The 23,912-nt window shown below is 38.6% G+C and overlaps 1 protein-coding gene across 2 annotated transcripts in view; it reads right to left on the bottom strand.

Moving 5' to 3' along the window:
* Window positions 1-23,912, bottom strand: part of LOC135217932 (probable E3 ubiquitin-protein ligase HERC4) — a 267,751-nt gene that overhangs the window by 139,906 nt on the left and 103,933 nt on the right. For both annotated transcript variants that reach the window (XM_064254022.1, XM_064254023.1), the window contains exons 6-8: window positions 23,093-23,327; window positions 19,989-20,091; window positions 19,142-19,294 (exon numbers count right to left, since the gene is read on the bottom strand). In XM_064254022.1, coding sequence (XP_064110092.1) covers window positions 19,142-19,294; window positions 19,989-20,091; window positions 23,093-23,327 — 491 coding nt within the window. The remainder of the gene's footprint in view (window positions 1-19,141; window positions 19,295-19,988; window positions 20,092-23,092; window positions 23,328-23,912) is intronic.

The following is a 23,912-nucleotide window of genomic DNA, read 5'->3' as shown; positions in this document are numbered from 1 at the left end:
CTTCTAAGTGAGGATTACTCAGACGTCAGTAGTTGTTGCCTTCGATCGAGAAGACCCGCACGGACGTGCACTAGTTTAACGAACCTCTTGAGGACCGTTACGTTCCGTGCCCAAGCCCATAAACCAATTCTCTGTTCTTGAGCTATGAAAGAGCTGAGAAATTATCCGAGATGATTTGGGCCACTCGAATCCAAACTCACCCCCTTCGAGGAACTGGAGAGCCGACCAATTTGGCTTCCAATTCTTTCAGACAATGTGCCAGAACATCTGTTCCTCTGTTCGGATGTCTGGCACCCTCGTCGCTATCACCCGAGGTGATCCTCAAGCCGTTGAGAGAAAAAATTAGAATTATTACAAGATCTTTGATGTTATTCCAATTTCTTCGTGAGAAAAATTGTAGAGGTCTGAATTGCTGTTTATTCAGGGAAAACAAGCTTCTCCAGCGAGGAAATGGTCCCCAGCAAACTCATCCATTCCTCACTCAGCCTGCTTCCTTCCCTAAATAAGGCTGCACTTTTGCATAAGCAGGAGAGCATTATTATAGTGCTATGCCGCGGTAGATTCGTACAGAGATCTGTTACCGTGCGGTAAACCCGCACCGAACAAGTATAAGAGATATCTTGTTGAAATTTTCTAAGTAAACGGAAGGCATGTTCATTCATGATTACTAGAAATTTCCTCAACCCGAGGCTAAAATCCATGATTGTATTGCAGAGAGACGCAACCAAACGCGCATGACACCGAGCTAGCCGGTACTGCGTAGATCACATCACAGTAACAGCAGCCTTGTTCATCGTCTCGCACTATCTGCCTGAGTTGCCAGCTACTCCTTTTACGAAGGGATAGGTATGAAATTATCGAGCAAAAGGAAACTCTCAAGCAGGCATATTTAAACGAAACAAAATTCGCTAAATACAGAATCTGAGTTGGTGTTGTCGTAACAATACCTGAATAGTTATTCTTACTCCGAAAACTCTTGGAAGGTTGAAGGGAGTGTCAATAAATACATTAGAACAACAGTTCTTTCGGCTTCTATCCGCAGAGTAAATACTATATGCGTATATGACTTGACCCATGCGTTAGCAAAATGAAGCAAAGATAAACTACGTAAGTATTGTAGTAATTTGAACATCGAATTCTCTACTACATCTTTCCTCGACGAGGAAGAGAGAAAGAAAGGAAAACGACTGTCCACGTTCTAATGAATGAGACTTTTTAAAAGAAACTCCTTGACTCTTTGCCAAGAAAAGGGAGTAATATTCGAATAGAGATCATCAAGAGAGAACCGAGGATCGAAAAGGACCGTTCAAAGTTCTTATGATATTGGACATAAGACTTCCTGGATCTAGTCTACAAGTCTTTTCTTACTCCCCGCGGATGAGCCTCTGAAAATGAATGAGAGCTCTTCGAAATTTGTTAATGAGTTTATCCGCTTAAACGATAAAAACGTTAAAATCTATGTCAATGAGCAACTACCCCATTTATGAGGGGTCCCCACTTAAATGACAAAACGTTTAGTATCTTGACAATGGGGAAAACAAAAACGTCCTTACTAGACAAAACTATTTAGCACTTTGCTAATAGGGAAAACCCTTTAAACATGACGGAAAGTCACCCAGGAATCCGAGTATATAATCTTCCCGATTCTCAGAGAAATCGATGAAGAGGAAAGAGGGATCGAAGAAAAAAGTTCGGGTATGTCTCTCCGCTAACTCCGAATCCTTTTTAAAAAATTTCTGTAAAGGAATGTCCTGTGGAGAGTCCTGAAAAAACCTCCTCTTGACGAGCGTTTTATAAAGCGTCAAGCGTCCTAAGAAACGTCCTGAACAGCAAATAAAAACGCCTTCTACAAGTCTTTTCTCTCGCAAAGCGTCCTGCCGAGCTTCCACCGAAGCGTCTGGCGAATGTGCACAAAAGCGTCCTCAAAAGCGTCTGGAAAGCGTCCTGCTGAGCGTCCTGCCGAGCGTCCTCAAAAGCGTCCTGCTGAGCGTCTCAAAAAACGTCCTGCTTAGCTACGAGCGTGTCCTGAGCAGAGAACACCACGTCTTCTGAACGACGTTTCAGAGAGGAACTCGTTGAGCGCTTGATGCATGCAAGGCCGCCAAGAGGCGTCCTGGCGAGCGACCTTGCCAACATCTCAATGTTATGACGAAACCGCGTTTTGCGTATGACGTTGAATATTTTTAAGGGACGTCCTCATGCGAGTCTCCATGGAGAGCCGCACGCTGCTCCTGAAGAGTGTGAACACTAAAGGAAGCGTATGGCTTTCGTCTTCCGCAAGGTGCTTGCCGAAGCGTCCTGGAGAATGTCTCTACTTATAGGACGTCGAGCACCTCCAAAAGCTTCCTCACGTCTAAATTGCCCTTCTTATGCCGACCAGAGACATAAGTTGTTTGACTGTGCAAGCAGCTTGCCGGCCGTCAAACTTATCAGCTTGCTTTTCGAAGTAAAGCGAACGTTACATAACGTATACGGAGCGCCATGAGGAGAGGAGACGAATACTGAGTTGCTCCTCCAAAGGTGGAATCAAGAATGTCCTTGATTACCAAATTCTTTTTGGAATGCTAGCGAGGTTGAAACAGCTCTAACTTCATGAGCGTTCACTCGCAGGAGGCTCAAATCACTCTTCTGGCAAGATGAATGACCTCCTTAATAATGTACAAGTGATATATACATGAGCGTTCATATACATGAGCGTTTCACTCGCAGGAGGCTCAAATCACTCTTCTGGCAAGATGAATGAGCCTCTTAATAATGTATAAATGATGTATACATGAGCGTTCACTCTCAGGGGGCTCAATCACTCTTCTGGCAAGATGAATGAGCCTCCTTAATAATGTATAAATGATGTATACATGAGCGGTCACTCGCAGGAGGCTCAAATCACTCTTCTGGAAAGATGAATGAGCCTCCTTAATAATGTATAAATGATATATACATGAGGGCGTTCACTCGCATGAGGCTCAAATCCACTCTTCTGGCAAGATGAATGAAGCCTCCTTAAATGTCCCCTTAGAAAAAGAGCCAGTGCATTCTTCTAAAAGGGTAAATGTGGTCTCTACTCCTCATCCTCTCGTGACGAGAGAGAGGACGTGAAGCGTCCTCTTCTCTAAAGCTTCTTTAGGGGTGCGAGTCCTTCCGAGAGCCCCAACCCGTGTGGGGAGGATGCCTCGGAGGCCGAGAAACAACCCTTGAAGCTTCGTGCACGTGCTCGATCTTCGCAGCCTGGGAATCGACAACAGGACCTGCCGAAAGGAAGCCAGAATCAGCATGAAAAACCCGTAACCCTCCTTCGGCTTTTGACATGCCCTCTCCCTCCCTGGTTTCTGGGAGTCCGACAGAGGTCTAGGCCTAGAGGCGTTATGGGGCGGCCGATCTGACGTTCCTCCCATCCTAACGAGAGAGAGGGACGTGAAGCGTCCTCTCTCTAAAGCTTCTTAGAGGGCGCGAGTCCTTCCGAGAGCTCCAACCCTTCGCGGGGAGGACTTCCTCAGAGGACGAGAAGCATCCTTCAAGATTCGTGCGCGTGCACGATCTTTTGCAGCCTGGGAAGCGTCAACAGGTTCTGCCGAAGGGACGCCAGATCGGTGGGGAGCCCCCGTAACCCTCTTGCGGCTTTCGACATGCCCTCTCCCTGAGTCCTGGGAGTCCGACAGAAGGTCCAGGCCTAGAGGCATTATGGGGCCGATCTGACGCCCCCTCCACAACACAAGGGGCACTACACTTCACAACACTGATTGGAGAGCGAGCACTTTAGTCTAAGATTACTTGATGTAATCCTCTAGCAGACACTTCTTCTAGGCCCGTAAGCCATACCACAGGGTTAGGCAAAATAAAATCTACAGGAGGTTAGAAGGTTCATTATTTCTAACTTCTGTTTTACTGTGGAGGAAAACTCCTGATTCTAACACGCTCTAAAATGCGTACATGAATCCTCCTACTTCCGTAATCATCACACAATACACTAATTACATTGAACTTATGCAAAGAAAACAAGTAAACGCCATATACACTAAGCGAGTGTCTACCGAAAGTTCCGGTAGCTTCACCATCCCCCATGCAGACAACAAAATCTGAAACTAGGCTAACTAGCCTCAGACATCAAATGCAATGAAAAATTTACGATAGCGTATGCCTAGCCACAATCCAAGTCAATAATCGTAGAATAATTAGGATACTTAAGTCGGCTAATGAAGTTTCAAAATCCTAGGCGGAGGTCTGTAAACAGTTTGTTTACCGGCCGGCGACAGAAAAAATATGAATAGAAAATGGGAATAGTTTCCTGATATCCCGATCCGCCTCCCAGCGGCGGGAATGGGTACCACCACCTGGCCGCCACTGCGTGTGCCGCGAATTTTGAAATTCTGTCGGACTTCGGAGAATACAGCTATATATATATATCTGTCAGGTAAGTTTCTTGAACAAAACTTTTCGTATGTAGAGCAGTAAAATTTTTCGTGTCAGCTTTCGTATCTCGAGTCTTTCGTAAGTTGAGCCTTTTGTATCTCGAGGTACCACTGTACATTATATTATAAATACTGTAAAGTGGAAAAAAGCCTAGCTTTAATCCTTTGGGTGTCTAGAGTATGTAAAGATATAATAATATTTTATACAGTGTACAGGTAGCTTGTTGGACAAAATAATCACGCCCTTGGAAGGTGTAGCTGCTTTGATGGCTTCCTTCTGCTTAAGGATGGTGCCTATCGTCGACGGATTTTGGCCGTATTCCTTACCGATCACACTCAACCGCAAGCCAGCTTCATACTTTTTTATTATCTCCATCTCTGTCTCCGTAGAAAGCATTCTCTTCTTTCTGTGAACTTCAGCAACTTTCTTGGGACCCATGACTATATGTACTGTACGTAATTAAGTTACGTATGTAGTACATATACTAATTAGGTTCTCACAACACAATAAAAGCAGCACAACGAAATCAGTAACAAATTTACAATACTAAACGAAATCGTTGGAACGAACGAATGCCGCATGCGTACGATGAAGCTTCGGGTGCGAAGTGGCCGAGCGAAGGCACGCCACCACGTATGATGCATGATGGGAGGGATGCTGTCCAATAAGAGAGAAGGATCTCATGGCTTGGCTAGCATCAGGAACCATTAGGAGAGCAAGAAGATGGTGGCAATCTACTAGAACTAATATGGCGGCGCGCGGCGCGAGTTTTAAAATTGTTATCGGGCGAATCTCGGACTTTCAGAAACCTTTCGTATCTTGAAAACTTTTCGTATGTAGAGCAGTAAAATTTTTCGTGTCAGCTTTCGTATCTCGAGTCTTTCGTAAGTTGAGCCTTTCGTATCTCGAGGTACCACTGTACATTATATTATAAATACTGTAAAGTGGAAAAAAGCCTAGCTTTAATCCTTTGGGTGTCTAGAGTATGTAAAGATATAATAAGATTTTATACAGTGTACAGGTAGCTTGTTGGACAAAATAGTCTTGCCCTTGGAAGGTGTAGCTGCTTTGATGGCTTCTTTCTGCTTAAGGATGGTGCCTATCGTTGACGGATTTCGGCCGTATTCCTTACCGATCACACTCAACCGCAAGCCAGCTTCATACTTTTTTATTATCTCCATCTCTGTCTCCGTAGAAAGCATTCTCTTCTTTCTGTGAACTTCAGCAACTTTCTTGGGACCCGTGACTATATGTACTGTACGTAATTAAGTTACGTATGTAGTACATATACTAATTAGGTTCTCACAACACAATAAAAGTAGCACAACGAAATCAGTAACAAATTTACGATACTAAACGAAATCGTTGGAACGAACGAATGCCGCATGCGTACGATGAAGCTTCGGGTGCGAAGTGGCCGAGCGAAGGCACGCCACCACGTATGATGCATGATGGGAGGGATGCTGTCCAATAGGAGAGAAGGATCTCATGGCTTGGCTAGCATCAGGAACCAATGGGAGAGCAAGAGGATGGTGGCAATCTACTAGAACTAAGATGGTGGCACGTGGCGCGAGTTTCAAAATTGTTATCGGGCGAATCTCTGACTTTCAGAAACCTTTCGTATCTTGAAAACTTTTTGTATGTAGAGCAATAAAATTTTTCGTGTCAGCTTTCGTATCTCGAGTCTTTCGTAAGTTGAGCCTTCCGTATCTCGAGGTACCACTGTACATTATATTATAAATACTGTAAAGTGGAAAAAAGCCTAGCTTTAATCCTTTGGGTGTCTAAAGTATGTAAAGATACAATAAGGTTTTATACAGTGTACAGGTAGCTGTAATGTTAAATTTACAATAATTCGTCTTACGATAATCCGATTTTATGACACCAAATTACAATAGCCTAACTTTATCCCATCTTCTAGTTACATAAGTTCAAAAACAGCAAAAGAGAATAATGAAAGTATGGTTTTAATGTTATAATTGTTGTATAAACACATACTACAGCCATAAACAACCAAACGAGAAAATTTTTTTTTTTAAGTACAACCAAATTGGATAACAACATCCGTTTGGTTTGTACAAATGACGTTATGTACAACAGGACTGAGACATCTTAATGTAATAACTTTATTTGCTATAGATCAAAGATCAATAGGGTTATATATACTGTTAAATTTAAACCTAGTTCAAGCTGCTAATAACCACTATCGTGCATCAGCAACAAGGATAAAACTCCAGTAAACGTATGCCATCAAACACAACATACATAAAATTGGGATAAAATCATTTTAGCCCTTAAACGCAAAGCTGGTATTTCCGAAAGTGTCTCCCGTATGCCGGCGGCGTTCGCGAGTGAGCACCGAAGCAGAATTTTTTTTTTTTTTTTTTTTAAATCACAGCACGCTTAGTTTTCAAGATTAAGAGTTCATTTTTGGTTAATTTTTTTGTCATTGCCTGAAGTTTAGTATGCAACTATCAGAAATGAAAAACAATAAAATTATCATATATAAATATTGGAATATATGACAGTGCAAAAAACAAATTTCATATAAAATTGCATACAAATCGCGCTGTGAGCAAAACGGTTAAAGCTAATGAGATAATTTTTTTCGTTGTATTGTGCACTAAGTTGCAATGATTTTGGTATATAACAAATTGTAAAACGATCAAAGCAACACAGAGAAAATATTATCACAATATGATGTATGAATTCGTAACACACAGACGTAAAAAATTTTAACAAATTCACCATAAATTGAAATATTGTGCTAGAGACTTCCCGTTTGATGCAAAATGAAGGTAATTGATTGAATATTAATAGACTCAGTATTTTAGCTTACAATTGCAGTTTTCGACCATTTCGGTCAAGTTAAAGTCGAACGAAGGTTGAATTTTTTCTATTTATCGTTATTTATATGAAAATATTTCAAAACTGATAAAAGCTACAACAATGAGTTGCTTTCTGTTGTATTCTACATGAAATTGCGCACATTTTCATATATAAAACTTTATGTAACGGCTAATATGAAATGGTGCAAACATTACAACAATCTGACGAAAGAATTTCTGATTTTTTCGGAAGAGTTACCGCACGGACGTATGGAAAAAGTTTATTCAAAAATTCACCATAAATCAACATATTGTGCTAGACTTCCAATTTGTTTCAAAATGAAGGTAAATGATTGAATATTACTAAAATGTAAGAGTTTTAGCTAACAATTGCCTTTTTCGCCATTTCAGTAGAGTCATATTTGACCAAAGGTTGAAATTTTGGCACTTATCGTTGTTTATATAAAAATATTTCAAAACTGATAAAAGCTACAACCATGGGTTGTTTTAGTTGCATTCTACATGCAATTGCGCACATTTTCATATATAAAACTTTATGTAATGGCTAATATAAAACTGTGCAAACATTATGACAATCTGACGAAAGAATTTCTTATTTTTTCGGCAGAGTTACCGCACGGACGTAAGGAAAAAGTTTTTTTCAAAAATTCACCATAAATCGAAATATTGTGCTAGAGACTTCCAATCTGTTGCAAAATGAAGGCAAATGATTGAATATTACTAAAATGTAACAGTTTTAGCTTACAATTGCGTTTTTTTACCATTTCAGTCGAGTCAACGTTAACCGAAGGTTGAAATTTTGGCACTTACTTTTTAAATGAAAATATTTCACAACTGATAAAAGCTACAACCATGGGTTGTTTTTTGTTGTATTCTACATGAAATTATGCACATTTTCATATATAAAACTTTATGTAATGGCTAATATAAAACAGTGCAAATATTACGACAATCCGACGAAAGAATTTCTTACTTTTTCGGCAGAGTTACCGCACGGACGTAAGGAAAAAGTTTTTCAAAAATTCACCATAAATCGAAATATTGTGCTAGAGACTTCCAATTTGTTGCAAAATGAAGGTTAATGATTGAATATTACTAGAATGTAAGTGTTTTAGCTTACAATTGCATTTTTCCACCATTTCGGTCGAGTCAAAGTTGACCGAAGGTTGAAATTTTGGCACTTTTATATGAAAATATTTCAAAACTGATCAAAGCTACAACCATGGGTTGTATTCTACATGAAATTGCACACATTTTCATATTTAAAACTATGTAACGGCAGCTAATATAAACGGTGCAAAAATTATGACAAAGTGACAAAATAATTTCCGAGATGTGTCGCTGATGCTTTTTAGTGCGAGAAGAAAGAAATTCGCGTATGCGTGCCTGGGTAACGCTTGTAAACAAAACAACAGCTTGATCCGTGAACTCCCAGCATCCTTCAAGGAGCGTGATTCAAAAATTTTGCCAAGTAGGCCTATAACTATTTTTTCGCAAGTATTTGAACAAACTTTTTAGCGTCGACGTATTTTACGTCAATTAAGCAACTGACAGACAATTTTCGTAGATGTAAAATACGTCCAATAGGCGTTTAAGGGTTGATCAAAACTACTGTGCTTGAAAGAACACATTACATTGTTGGTTTTATGACAATAAAAGATAAATAACAAAGTTCGTATTACGATGATATCAAGGAAAACTGCGAATGGAATCACGTATTGTTTCACTCAAACATGCCGCCAACGTAAACTGTTAACGAAAAAAAAAAAAAAGTTCACAATCACAACGAGACACATTCAAGTAATATTTCCTCCTAAAAACATGTCATACTATAAGGAAAAATAACCTTATCTCATATAAGTCAAGTATCTAGATATTCGTTTATGCTAACTAAAAACAAGAAAATTTGCTTAGAACTGTGTTAAATATGGCGAAACAAACTCGTATTCGCCATCAGCTGACTTCCAAACCAAAACATTGGCCGCTCTGCGGAATACTGGTTTAGATTTACCGTAGTATTTCATTATAATACAATCATATGAGAATACATACAATATTATTGGATACAGTAAAGCAATGTGTAATTTATAAAAGATTTATGGAAAAGATGCATACTATTTACTTTTTCTTCTGTGCTTATCTTAATTTTTGTCAATATGCCATCTTGACCTCGTACAGCCGTACCTCAATTTTTTGCTCGCGTACAAAGCAAAAAATCAACAGAGTTGCACAATTATATTTTGTACTTCTATTCCATGTTGCAAAATCAAATGTATACGTGAGTTTTGACTTTTAAAATCAATTTATGCAACAATTGTAAATATAGTTATAAAAACGTGATTCAATTATATAAATCAAAATATTATTATTCGAGCGCGACTGAACAACCTATTGTCTTCATCATGTGAAGGGCTGTTACAGACTTCAAATGGACATTCGTACTGCCACTATATCATATTTATGTACAAAAATAAAAATTAAAAATATCATGTAATACATTTTTCATACACATTTTAAACATAATATAAGCGTGAAAACTTATAATAAAAAGCTGAAGTTTCATTAACAAAATGAGTTATAATTAGCTCCCAAATTAACAAAATATAACCATGGGGAGTCCTTGTAATGCATTTTTCGGAACAGCGGCAGACAAGAACGAACATGAAAAAATACCCACTGATATACAAGGAGGGCACTCAAAAAATGCTGCCGTAATTTGTAACATATTTATGTACTAAAATAAAAATACCCTACATGCAATACATTTTCATACAATTTTAAACATAAAAACATGAACATTTATAAAATTGACACATCGATCGCTAAATTTGCACTTTTCGAACTCTATATTTTTGGAAGAGCAGCAGGCAGCGGCGGACAAGAACGAACATGAAAAAACATCCTCTGATAACGTAGAGGTCAGTTTCAGAGGCTGCCTTTATATCATATATATGCACGGAAATAAAAATACCCTATAGGTACGTGATACATTTTCATACACATTTTAAAAACATTAAAGCACGAACATTTATAAATTGACACATCAATCGCTAAATTTGCACTTTCTTTTAACTCTATGTTTTCGGAAGAGCAGCAGGCGGCGGCTCACAAGAACGAACATGAAAAAACATTATCTGATAACTTAGAAGGCAGTTTCAAAAGCTGCCTTTGTATCATATTTATGCACAGAAATAGATGCCTTTGTATCATATTTATGCACAGAAATAAAAATACCCCATACTTAATACATTTTCATACACATTTTAAACATGATAGCATGAACATTTATAAATCGACACATCCATAGCTAAATTTGCACTTATTTAACTCGATATTTTTGGCATAGAACAGTGTCAGAGGCATATAGTTTACCCTAATACCTATGTAATAACTCTAAATTAAATTTTTTAATATCATTTGCATAAGCTACAAGGTCTGAACGGTTTTTCTACATGTGTACATACTCATTAGACATAACGGCGCTAACGGTGCTGTTAACCGAAAATTGTGCCACAAAAATACCTTAAAATCCCTTATTTGTTTAACGAATATTTTTTATGACAGCCGTAAAACCAATTCGCCGCCAAGCGATTATATAATATATATATATATATATATAGATATATATATATATATATATATAATATATATATTTTGTTCACCCCCAAACCTGAAATCTTTTTTACCAATACTTTTTTGCCAAAACTAAAAAGAAAGGAGATCTGAAGGGTTTTATGTTGTGAAAGAAGTGTTCACAAGTACCATCACTAAATTTGGTTATTATGAAAATAGGTAAACATTTACTATGGATCTTGTACACTATCAAACATATGAATGTTAACCTTACAGTGGGGCCTCGCTTAGTGCGGATCAGCAATCACGGTATCAGTTAATCACAGGGTTTTCCTTGGACCACTTCTCAGTATATATCGCTGGTATGAATCGCAGCATCCCGGGCTTCTCTGTGGTAGGCTAAGCCTCGTCTGTATTCGATAACCACCAAATGCATGAACAGATTCACTTTATGATATTAACTGACAATAAAGGTAATAAAACCATTCTCACCTCATATATTATTGGCATATCTTCACAATATATAGCCTATTCATGGAAAATTCCACATCATTGACATCAACTTGTAGTCAATGCGATGGTAATTGCTTCCTAGCAAAGAAAGATAAAGGAAAGGAGAACACATTTTCGAGAAGTTCGGCAGCAAGGAGGCGTTAGCCCATTGTGTTGGAGGTGCCTGTTATCATGATGGTTCTAGAATCGGCAGGAGTGTTGTGGAACTCGTCAGGCGCCGTCGTGACGTGAGAAATGCTGCGATTTCTGATGCAATACCTCGTCTAGATTCATCTAAGAAGTTTTGGAAATCTCGGGAGTCTGTGACGCTCGCCGTAGGCTCCGCCCCCAGAGTGCCATATAAATACGACTGTTGTAGCAGCAGCAGCAGAGATCGTAAAAGAGAGATCACCAGTTAGTCACAGAGAGATATTCTCAGTAAGAGCCACAGATCAGATTATCAGTGATGATCAGCAGCAGCAGAGATCATCCGTGAGAGATAAGAGCTGGATACTGGTTTAGTTGTCTTCTGGAGTGCACGACCATGTTATCTCGACGTCGAGCAGACTTCAGAGAAGAAAAGGTCCTGCTAGAGGTTTTGGGGAGTTCCTGTCTTACAAATAGACTAGTTTCTGCAATACGGAGTCAAGAGGATGTCTCCAATCACCGTTTTCCTTTTGAGAAGCCATCGCTTCGAATTGCCAAATAGACTAGCAAGTATTTGAATTGCCTCACTGTTCCCCCAGTACATGCAGTGTAAGATTCTATCTTTTTATGTAAATAGGAGATACCATTCTGCATTTACCTATGCTAGTAAGCTTGTAAATAAACCTTTGTTGTGTTAGTGTTTCTTTCTATATTCGTATCCCCAGTTTCAACTGTTGGTGTTGAAATATTTTTTTTATTTATTTCATATCGAACCTGAAGCAGATCTCTCTCAGAGGCCGTAACAGTCACGTGGCCAGCAGAAATGTAAACATCGAGTTACATTGCTTCACAGCGACCTTTGTCATTCGTTAACCTTTTAGAAATATTAATAGTAGTAGTGTTATTACAGTAGTAATAACATTTAGGAAAACATAATTTTCAATTCGAACTTCATTATTGTTTTGGTATGAGTAATCAACTTCTCTGAACACTGCAGTCATGCAAACGATAATTGTCATAGATTATCATATTGTTGTTTGCGATCGGCCACGAAGCGTAAACTTAATAAAACCATTTTTACCTTATATATTATTGTCATATATTCATAATAAAATGGATATCTTATATACTATTTTTCATATCTTCATAATAAAAAGCCTCTTCAAGGGAAAATTTCTTGAGGAACGCATTTTACAAAACACAAAAATATACTTTACAAGTTTACAGTATGCACTGATTACTTTCTTTGATGTGATTGCACTAATATTACAGTATGGTACTGTAATCAGTACAGTAACTATTTTTGATCATAAATGGATATTCATTCACGAAAAAAAATATGTATGATCACCGTGACGTCACCAAACCTACAGTCTCATTCGTACATACTATTTTTTTACACAATGTGATAGTGGTTACACCGTTCTACAAACTACCGATTTATTTTTATAGATGTATCCTCTAAACTCTATCATAAATCACTTTACTTACTTTTTTGTGAAGCCCAAATACTATATCCCGGAAAATTAACGAAATCGCAAATTTTATTACAGAGCAAAATTCTTTTCATGACTAAATACATTTTTAGGATAAACATCATTTACAACTTTTCAAATACTAATATGAAGGTATATAGCAAAATCTCTCTCTCTCTCTTACAGACACAACTGTAATACTGATCTGTTATTATCGTAATAAAAGAACAAGATGGTCCCCGACATTGTAGGTATACGTATTGCCATATTTTTATTCTTTCTGCGATTTACTAAACTGTACTTTGATACAACTTTTATAGTTGACTAAATGATTATCACATATTATAACAGCGTACAAGAGAATGTCTTAGCACTATCGAAGTTATGGAGGAGTTATGGAGTTCCATTTGACAACATCTGAGAGAGAGAGAGAGAGAGAGAGAGAGAGAGAGAGAGAGAGAGAGAGAGAGAGAGAGAGAGAGAGAGAGAGGAGAGAGGGTGTATTTGAGAGAGAGAAGAGTAGAGTGTAATTTGGCTGTATGGATAGTTAATGACTGAATTGGTTGTTGGTGGGTTCTGGGCTGTCTGCTGGTGCTGTTGATTGTTAGTTCTGTGTTTTGAGTCAGTCTTTGGTGATAGCTGGTGATAGTCGGTGGTATTGGCAGCGATCTAGTGAAGCCAGTGAAATTCGTTTGAGTTGTGTGTTGTTGATTTGTTGTTTGGTTGTTATTAAGTTTGATGTTAATTGACTTAGAGCTGTGTTGTTGGATTTGTTGTGCTTGTGAGTTATTGTGAGTTGTGGTAGTTGAGGGTTGTTGTTGGGGAGCTGTTGTGGTTTCTTGGTGTGGTTGTGAGTTGTTGAGGGTTGTTATTGGTGAGCTGTTTTGATTCCTTGGTGTTGTTAGTGGGTGTGTGTGTTGCCTTTTTGTCTTCTTGTTTTTGTGTTGGTGGTTGTTGTGTTGTTGTTGGGTTATAGTCCTTGGTTGTTGTTATTGGGTTGTGGGTTGTGGTTCTTGGTTGTCTTTGTTGTTGGTATTCCTGTGACCTTAACCAGCGGACAGCACAGGATAGCCTGGAGTATCTGGAGGTTGGTAAGCACATGTGTTTTGTTTTTGTATAGGTGTAGGTCAATTGTCCTGCTGTATTTGTTGTGTAAAGAAGAAAGTGTGACTGAGGGTGGCTTTGGCAGCCGGACTGACAAGGTATATGTGGGGGGGATTCTGCAGCTTGTTTTTGAGCTTGTGATTCCGCCACATTATTTTTTGGCGCCCAAAAAGGTACAGTTGGTGCGGCAGCTGCAGGACAATTGGGGTATTGAATTGTGTGATTGGTGGAGAAAGTGAGGATGGAAGGGTTGAAGGAGATAGAGAGGCTGAAGGAGGAGTTGAGGTTGGCGAGGGAAGCTAAGGCAAGGTTGGAAGTGGAGAATGAGAGATTGTGGGTAGTGTGTGAGGAGCAGAAGAGGGAGTTAGAGGAAATGAGAGGAATGCTAAGGAGTGCAAAAATGGAAATGAAAGAAGAGGTGAAAGGAGCGGAAGAGAGAATGGTTGAGAAAATGGATGAAAAATTGGGGGTAATGATGAATGCAGTGCAAGAGACGATGCAGGAAATGATGTAGGGATTCGTGGGAGAGGGAGCTGTGGGAGGTAGGCCTACTGGGTCTTGTGACTGGCCAGGAGTGGTAAAGAAAGTGAAAGAGCGAATGGATGAGAGTACGAGTGACGAAGGTGATTCGGTTGTGATACGTAAGGGAAAGAAGGGGAAGACACAGGATAAGGATAAACCTGAGGACAAGAATAAGAAAGTGGCTGAGGAAAAGAAGACTAAAGGAAAGAAGGCTAGTAAGGGTGATGGACAGGATGAGACTAGGCCGGAATACATTGGGGAAAGGGCTGAGTGTGATTTGGATAGCGGTGAGTGGAAACAGGTAGGTAGAAAGAAGAAGGGTAAGAAGAGCGTAGTCAGGGGTATGGACGTGAGTATGGAAGTGCATTCGCTGTATTCGGAAGAGGGAAAGAAGGGTCAGAATGGAAGTAGCAAAAGTGAGAGTGAGAGTGAGCAAGAGGTACGAAAGGCTGTGTATATGAGAGAGGTACCCCGATGTGCACAATATGAGGAATATGGTAATAGGGAGATAAGGGACTTTTTTGAGGAATATGAGAGGTATTGTGAGGCAAAGTATAGGGATAACAAGAGAGTCTGGGCAAAAGAGTTAGGTAGCTTTTTGACAGGATTTTTGTTGAATATGTATGGGGTAATTATGAGTGTAGGGAATGTGCCGTATGAGAGTGTAAAAGCTAGGATTGTAGAACAGGCAAAGAAGATAGAGTAGTGTTAGATATAGGAGAAAGCAAGATTTTGAAGAGGCAAGAATGAATGCTGGTGAGTCGTTGTTGATGTATGTCTGTAGGTTAGAAACATTAGCCAGGAAAAAGTTTGGGGACGAAGGGATAAACGAGTGTAAGGAGTTAGTGCGAAAGTTGTTAGCGACTGTACCAGAGAGTGTATATGAGTTTATGAATCTGAAACGTAAGGAGAAAATGCGATGGACGAATGAAAGGTTAACATGGAACGACATTTTAGAAATAGTAGAGGATTAAGAGTTAAATAGGTGTATGAAAGAGAGTAGAAGTGTTAGTGTTAGGACTGAAGTAGTTGAGGTTGTACCAGAGTTTAGAAGTTATAGGGAGGCAGTTTTAGAAGGGCCGAGGCGAATGGCAGACCGAGTGGTAGATAGGAGCATTAGGGCAAGTAACGTGAGTGTAGTGAGCCCAAAAAGAGATAGGAGTGCGAGTGTTGGAAGAGTAGGGTGAGTAGGGTCAGTTAGTTGTGAGTGAGAGCAGCAGCAGTGTTATAGATGTGGTAAGCCAGGACACAGGAAGAATGAATGTCGATGGGCGTTAGGAGTGTGCTTCGGGTGTGGGCAAAGAGGGCATTTGGTGAGTGAGTGTAAGAAAGATAGGGATATTAAATGTTATAGGTGTGGACAGGCAGGGCACATCGCTAGTGGATGTCAGGGTACCCGTATGAACATAGTTTGCGGCAACTGTGGGACGAATGGCCATTATGCTAGGATGTGTAAAGAACAGCGTGCGAAATGTGTTGAGTGTGGAATGGAAGGTCACGTGGCGAGTGTGTGTAGGCGAAAGAGGATGAGTCAAGCTGGAAATTCGGGAAACTAAGTGAAAAGGGGATTCAGTTGGGTGGGTCCTCTAGTATGCGACAGTATGTTCGGGAGAAAGTGATGAGAGAGTGGTTTGGGATGAATAAGTGTGAGCCGAGCATTAGTGAGCAAATGGGTTTGGAAGATCGGCAGTTGGTGTTGGTTGAGTATGGAAGAAAGCGGAAGAAGGTAAGGAAAGGGAATGGAAGGGAGAAACGTGAACTGCAAGATAGAGGGGTTAGTGTTAGGGTAAAAATGGTGGATAAGGCGTGTAATACAGATGACTTTGAGGGGAGGAATGATACATATAGCATGTGTGGGTTTGAATTGACAGGGTTTAGTGAAGTTTCACTGGGAAGGGAATCAGGTAGTAAGGATGTAGTTGGCAGTATAAATGAGTCTCTTCGGGAGTTTGGCAGGAGTGTAAATGAGGTGAGTGATTTGGTGGCATTGTTACGAGAGATGTTCGGACAAGAGTTAGAAGGGGTAGATGAGATAGTGAATGGGATTTGGGGGGATGGTAGTGAGGGAGATAGTAAAGGTAGTCTGACCGGAAGTGATCTGGGAGAAGTTGATGGCGGTGTAACTGAGAGTGTATATGAAGTCCCTCAAACAAGATCCAGGGGACCTGCATCTGAGCATCCGTGGGTGTTGCGGAAGGCTATTTAGTGTGGGGGTTGTGAGTGAAAGGAGACATTGTCAAATGTAACAGGGGAGGAAATATGGAGGAGTTAGGGAGTTCCATTTGACACTCCATTTGACAATGTCTGTGTTAGTGAGAGAGAGAGAGAGAGAGAGAGAGAGAGAGAGAGAGAGAGAGAGAGAGAGAGAGAGAGAGAGAGAGAGAAGAGAGAGAGAGATATGGATAGTTAATGACTGAATTGGGTTGTTGGTGGGTTCTGGGCTGTCTGCTGGTGCTGTTGATTTTTAGAGTTCTGTGTTTTGAGTCAGTCTTTGGTGATAGCTGGTGATAGTCGGTGGTATCGGCAGTGATCTAGTGAAGCCAGTGAAATTCGTTTGAGTTGTGTGTAGTTGATTTGTTGTTTGGTTGTTATTAAGTTTGATGTTAATTGATTTAGAGCTGTGTTGTTGGATTTGTTGTGCTTGTGAGTTTTGTTGAGTTATTGTGAGTTGTTGTAGTTGAGGGTTGTTGTTGGGGAGCTGTTGTGGTTTCTTGGTGTGGTTGTGAGTTGTTGAGGGTTGTTATTGGTGAGCTGTTTTGATTCCTTGGTGTTGTTAGTGGGTATGTGTGTTGCCTTTTTGTCTTGTTTTTGTGTTGGTGGTTGTGTTCCGTGGTTGTTGTGTTGTTGTTGGGTTGTAGTCCTTGGTTGTTGTTATTGGGTTGTGGGTTGTGGTTCTTGGTTGTCGTTGTTGTTGGTATTTCTGACCTTAACCAGCGGACAGCACAGGATAGCCTGGAGTATCTGGAGGTTGGTAAGTACATGTGTTTTGTTTTTGTATAGGTGTAGGTCAATTGTCCTGCTGTATTTGTTGTGTAAAGAAGAAAGTGTGACTGAGGGTGGCTTTGGCAGCCGGACTGACAAGGTATATGTGGGGGGGATTCTGCAGCTTGTTTCTGAGCTTGTGATTCCGCCACAAAGTTTCATTTCTTATCACCATAAAAATATTTAAAATACAAATTTCTTTATGTTGTTATTCTCGAGCTAAACTAGTCAAGTTACTCTTGTCTAAGCTGGTCTCTCAAGCAAATACAAATTTCTTTATGTTGTTTTTCTCGAGCTAAACTAGTCAAGTTACTCTCGTCTAAGCTGCTCTCTCAAGCTAATCAACAGTTACTCTCGTCCTAAGCTGCTCTCTCTCTCTCTCTCTCTCTCTCTCTCTAGCTAGTCAAGTTACTCTCGTCCTAAGCTGCTCTCTCTCTCGCTAGTCAAGTTACTCTCGTCCTAAGCTTCTCTCTCTCTCTCTCTCTCTCTCTCTCTCTCTCTCTCTCTGAATATGAATTACTGTATCATAAACTTTTATGTACAAAGTTAAAAATAATAATTCCATTAATAAATGTGCTTCTTTTAGCAACTAAATTGTTTTCCAAAATAATTCTTTCAGTAATAATTCCATCAGCTGATTCTAAACATAAACAAAAGACAAAAATACATAGATTATGATTGCTGTATTTTGCTGTTTATACATTAATATTATAGTTGGGTGCTGTAATCATTACAGTAAGTCATGTTCTTTATCATAAATATGTTCATTCACAAAAAAGATAAACTATATACTTTTAGTTTCGTGCAGCAGCCAAATCAAGAAAATGGAAAGGAATTGTCAGCTAATATACCTTTGTTTGCTGATCTGATGAAGGAGAAATTGAAGATAGGAAAGAATTTATAAAAGATTTGAGACATTATAGACATATAACTTAAAACACACACACAAACAAAGGAGGCATTAAGTAAGCAAGGGAGCCGTTTTAATGACAACACCATTCTACTACTACTAATAGGAGCAGTCATTGTTAGTTATAAAATGTTAAGTTGCAATAAGTACATCTGTATCTTCAACCTAGTAGGATAGCAAGGGCCAATCAATATTGAGTACCCATATGATAGTTTAAGGTATATTAGGTGTTTAAATTAGTATTAAAATGGGCTGTTAGCCCATAAGTTTTTATAGTTAACACATCTTTGGCGTTTTAACTACTGAGGTAAGCAGTTGGGGTGGGTATAGCCTAGGGTTTTTTGAGGTCTGTGATAACACAGATATTTGCTTATCGCGGGTGGTTGAGGCCCCCAACCGCCACGATTATCGAGGCCCCACTGTAGTACTCCCTTCTTGCATTACCACTAGCAAGAAGCTATATTTACAAATCTATTTCAGGTAATAAAAGTCCATGAAAATTATTAAAATGGCATTTCTGAAGAAAGTCCATCAAAGTTAATAAGTGCCGACTATGCTAAAACTTATACAAAAAAAATTAATAATAATCACTGTATGAGCACAGGAAAGTGTAATGTGTCCACAAGGTTTTGTGAAAAATAAAAATGTCATGTTAATCGATACTAGAATTAAATTCATACCTGTGATGGCACATACACTATTGTATGACCTCTACCACATGCCACTTGACTGACTTTTGAGCCAACCAAATCAAGAACTGTACGGGGAACCGATCCATCATCATAAGATCCATGTCCTAGTTGACCATATCTTCCATATCCAAATGTCCAAAGCTGGAAAGACAGGGAAAATACTTAACTTGGTGAAAGGAAGTTACATATCTAATTATGCAAAACCATTTGTCATTTGTCCGTCAGTCTTCCTAACCACTTTATACATAACTAGGTGTATATTAGTACGTAGTCCTAAATTTCACCTTTTTATAAACATTCCAAATATAAAACTCTATGAGGAATGTGGAGCAATGCATTAGTTAGCAATTTTATTAATAGACTCATAACTATGGGGGTGATTGGGTATTTGCAATGGGAGCCAGGCTGAGCAAAGGGTGATTAGAGTAGTAGTACTCATTGAACCAACTATAGAAATTTTAGTACATATTTGTTCCCAGTTTTCTTGAGCCTCACTTCAAGAAGGTAATGTATAACTTTAAAAAAATCATCTGTGCATGAGACCCCTGGTCCCCCCCCAAACACTATTTCAAATCAAAACAAAGCAAAGTAACTGTATAAATCTTAACGCCATACAGCAAATATATAATTTATGACCAAAAATGCAATCTTTACTGCCAGTTTTTGTGCATTCTACCTGTATAAGTAAAATGAGCAAAATGACATTTTGCACTCTTGCTATTCTTCTCTTTTAATAGCATACACATTCAACTTTTTTTATATGGTAATTCAATAAAGGATTGAAAAACTATCTTGAAAGATATACCAAAGAAAAGTAAGACAAAAATAACCATACCTTTCCTCGAGCGTCAATGACAGCTGTATGTCCCTCCCCTAGAGCTATATATAACAAAGGTTCTGAGTAGGTCGCCAGGTTAGGAACCACCATAGGAGAGTCACTGAAAAGCAACAAAGATACCATCATGAAACTGTCAACCAAGACATCAAAATCACATTAACAACAATATTCAAATTTGAAACCTATGCAGACTACACCAGATTAATAACTTAAGTACTGCATCAGATTATTAAATCCACTGTACTTTCAGTTAAAGAAAAATCAGTGACACCACATTAAAATAAAGTAACACCTTAACTTACAGACTTCTTTGTGTACCTTGAATATTACAATCCTTTTACTACGCTACTTTTTAAGATATGAGGCAGTTTTGGACTGAATGTTCAGAGTTTATAGTACAGTGCACAATAGAAAATGTGGAATGAACAATAGTTGTGCGATATGCTGAAAATACTCATGCACTACATATATTGCATATGCCACAGGGTCTTTGTTACTTATATAACTTCACTGCCAGTTAACTGGTCATAAGTTAGTAATACTGCCCAGTGCATTGGATACACAAGATAAATGGGGTTATCTTTGTTGAATACTATTTTTTGTAGCTACCTAGACAGATTCTAGTTTGTAATTCTTTTTATAACTTTTGAATTACTGTACCTATGTATTTATAAGGTTACCGTACTTTATTTTTTTCTGTAGTGATGGGTGTTGTTATTACTGGAAGCACATTTTCCTTCAAACATAGAACAATAATTTTCCGTTTCAACCTGAGACTCATATACTATTTCTTTCTGGTGCATTGCACAAATGCAATATTTTCTAGTTTCTGGTTATCTTTTACATGTGCGGATATGGCTTATAATGCTCATGATCACATTACGTATACTACCATATTACACGCCATATAAAATGCACTTAGAGTATAAGATCTATCAAATTATACCCACATTTTCTTTGGACTTCAAAGCCCTCCTCTCAGTTGTTAAAGGATATTAGTAATCAGAAACTTAGGATGAAAATTTTAAAAAATTAGCGAGCCACTGGCTGCACAACCAAAGACAAAAAGGAGGAGGAAGGATATATATCAGTTTATCAGTATGTAACTGTAACTGTCACAGAACAGTTATGATTATGATACTGTGCACTGCTTTCTGTGTGCACTCATGTTTCGTGGTAATTGCACAAAGCATTACCAAATAACATTGCCACTTACTTTATACAAATTATAGCTATGTCTTCAGTATAAAGCTATTCATTACCCTAATAACATTAGCATGGTACCTGTACAAGGTGTTTGTTTGTTTATTTGTCTGGTTTTTACTTTGCATGGAAGCAGTGGTTATTCAGCAACTGCTGTGCAAGGTGTTAAAACGACAATGGCTGTTTCTTACCCACATATTTTACATGAAAATTTGGTTTTTAATATTCAGCTGATGATTCATCCACACTCAGAAGTAAGGAGCATAATACGTATTACATTAGCCAAGTAAGTCACGAAGTGTTGGGAAACAAATAACATAAGGCCATCAATGTCTTCTGAATTTTGGCAATCAGTTTTTATGTATTAGCATTTTTTTTTTTAATCATGATCTAATCATTTATATAAATATATATATTTCCTTCCAGGGTCACCTGGGAACTAATGTATCAAACACTGGTGCTTAGGTGTTAGTCTAGCACCTGTAAAAATAAACCCTAACCCTACCCAAACCTACCATTGAGGTATTAGACACAGGATTTTTTTTAGAAATTATTTTGGGAAAAAGTACGTTTAGTATCGAATGAAATAGGGTATCTAGATTTTTCATTGATGTTTAGTTGGGTTGAGTTGAGTTGAATATAGGATTTAGGCCAAAGGCCAAGCACTGGAACCTATGAGGATACTCAGCGCTGAAATGGAAATTCACAGTAAGAGGTTTGAAAGGTGTAACAGTAGGAAAACCTCACAGTTGTACTATGAATCAAGAGTTAGGAGAGGGTGAAAAGTAAGAAAAAGAAATAATATGAAGGAAGGTACAGTAAAAGGAATGAAAGTGGTTGCAGCTAAGCGATGAAGGCATGCTGCAAAGAACCTTAAGTAATACCTACAGTGCACCGCATGAGGTCCACTGACAGCTCTACTACCCTACGGGGCATTGATGTTTGGAGGTGAAAAGCATTTTTATAAAACGTTCAATATCCACATTGAGAACCATGGTAGATGTCATTAGGTATCAATTAAACATTTGTATCAGCACATCCAATTATGCAGTTTATTTTCTTTTCTCTTTCACAATTACTTCCATCATGTCTATATCATTTTCTTCCCAGGTAGATGTTGTGAGGGTAGTCTAGTATTGCTCATGAATTCAAGACTAAATCTTTTATCACTGAGGTCAGTGTCATTTATTTCTGTACAATTACAGATTATCTTTTATTATTCCTTCTCGTTTCATTTCACAGCTGTTCTTCAATTTGTGTGTGTTATAGGTTTCCATATTTTGGCTGTGATACTATTAAATACCCTTTAGTTAATATTTTATTACCATTTTTTCAGGTCCCTCTGTTTCATTTCTTCATGGCTAGTAGACTCATCAGACTGTAAAGTATTCATGGCTTATTTATTTCTTGTTGAATTTTTTCTTCCAAATATTTATTTTACAAACAAAATTCCAAGAAACCCAACCCACAAAAATTTTAATTTAGAGAACTGAATGACAAGGAGAATGGATGGAATAACATCCAGACCAGAAACACAAAATATGAGGTAAAATGAATGGTCACAGTAACACCACAGAGGTAACAACACAAAAGCTGGCTTCCAACTAAGAAACTGTGAAAGGCACAAAATTCTCAAACAAATTAGGATACACCATCATCTTCACATAGGAAAACTTTTCAAGGCATTCCAAGAAAGAGCAACTGAGTCAACAACCTAAACTCTAACAAAACAGTGATATGTACAAAGTGTCATGCAAGACTATGCATGAAGAATAGGGGCTTCTCAGTCCTCAACGATACAAATTTATATAAGTGGTAAATTCCTTGCCAACAAAAGGTAGGAAACACATCATCAAATGGGATGTGATCAAACAAAAACTACTTGGTCATTAATTTACCTGTAATTTGGATCTGATTTTGGTGTATATCCAAGTTGGCCGTACTTATTTGATCCCCAGGTTAAAACGTATCCAGCACTAGTAACAGCAGCAGAGTGCTGGCCTCCAGCTGCTATGTATGTAACAGGTGCTCCAACCAAACTCTTTATTAGCGTAGGTATATTCTGTGGACTATCCCGATGACTCAGTCCAAGCTGTCCTGAGCTGTTGAGACCCCACGAATACAACTCTCCACCTGAGATATAAAATCATAAAAATATAAGTACAATATTCACATTAAATAAAGAATACATAACGAAATAGCACAAAAACCAATACCTGTCCATGTCAAAACTTCAAGGCATCTTCAATAATGCCTATTCCTTTTCAATTATTACACTTCCTACTGTCACAAAGAGTGAAGTCCCCTTTAAAATATCATTCTACCCAATCAACTTATATTGCATTCTGGGAAAATGGAACTATTGAAAGATAATTAGTAGTTTTCATAGGAACATGCTTTCTACACAAAAAAATTAAACCCTATCATTGTTGTAAACATCATGTCATCTTTTCCCTCTGGGGGTTAGGTATACACTGGGGTACCTCTCTCTCCATTCTCTGCATGTTTTTGCCTGAACTGCCACCAGGTATGTTTTCATATACAGTGGGCCCCTGTATTCGCGTTCTCCGGATTTGCGGACTCACTGATTCGCTGATCTTTCTCTGGACCATATCTACCCATTATTTGCAGTGAATTTGCCTATTCGCGGGATTTTCCGACGATAAATAATCACTAATTAGTGTATTTTTATGTTATTTTCATGCCTAAATACATTTT

The sequence above is a fragment of the Macrobrachium nipponense genome, chromosome 9 (genome assembly GCF_015104395.2).
Source record: "Macrobrachium nipponense isolate FS-2020 chromosome 9, ASM1510439v2, whole genome shotgun sequence".
NCBI lineage: Eukaryota > Metazoa > Arthropoda > Malacostraca > Decapoda > Palaemonidae > Macrobrachium > Macrobrachium nipponense.
Note: the sequence above shows the minus strand (reverse complement) of the source record. Positions and strands in the feature narration are given on the sequence as shown.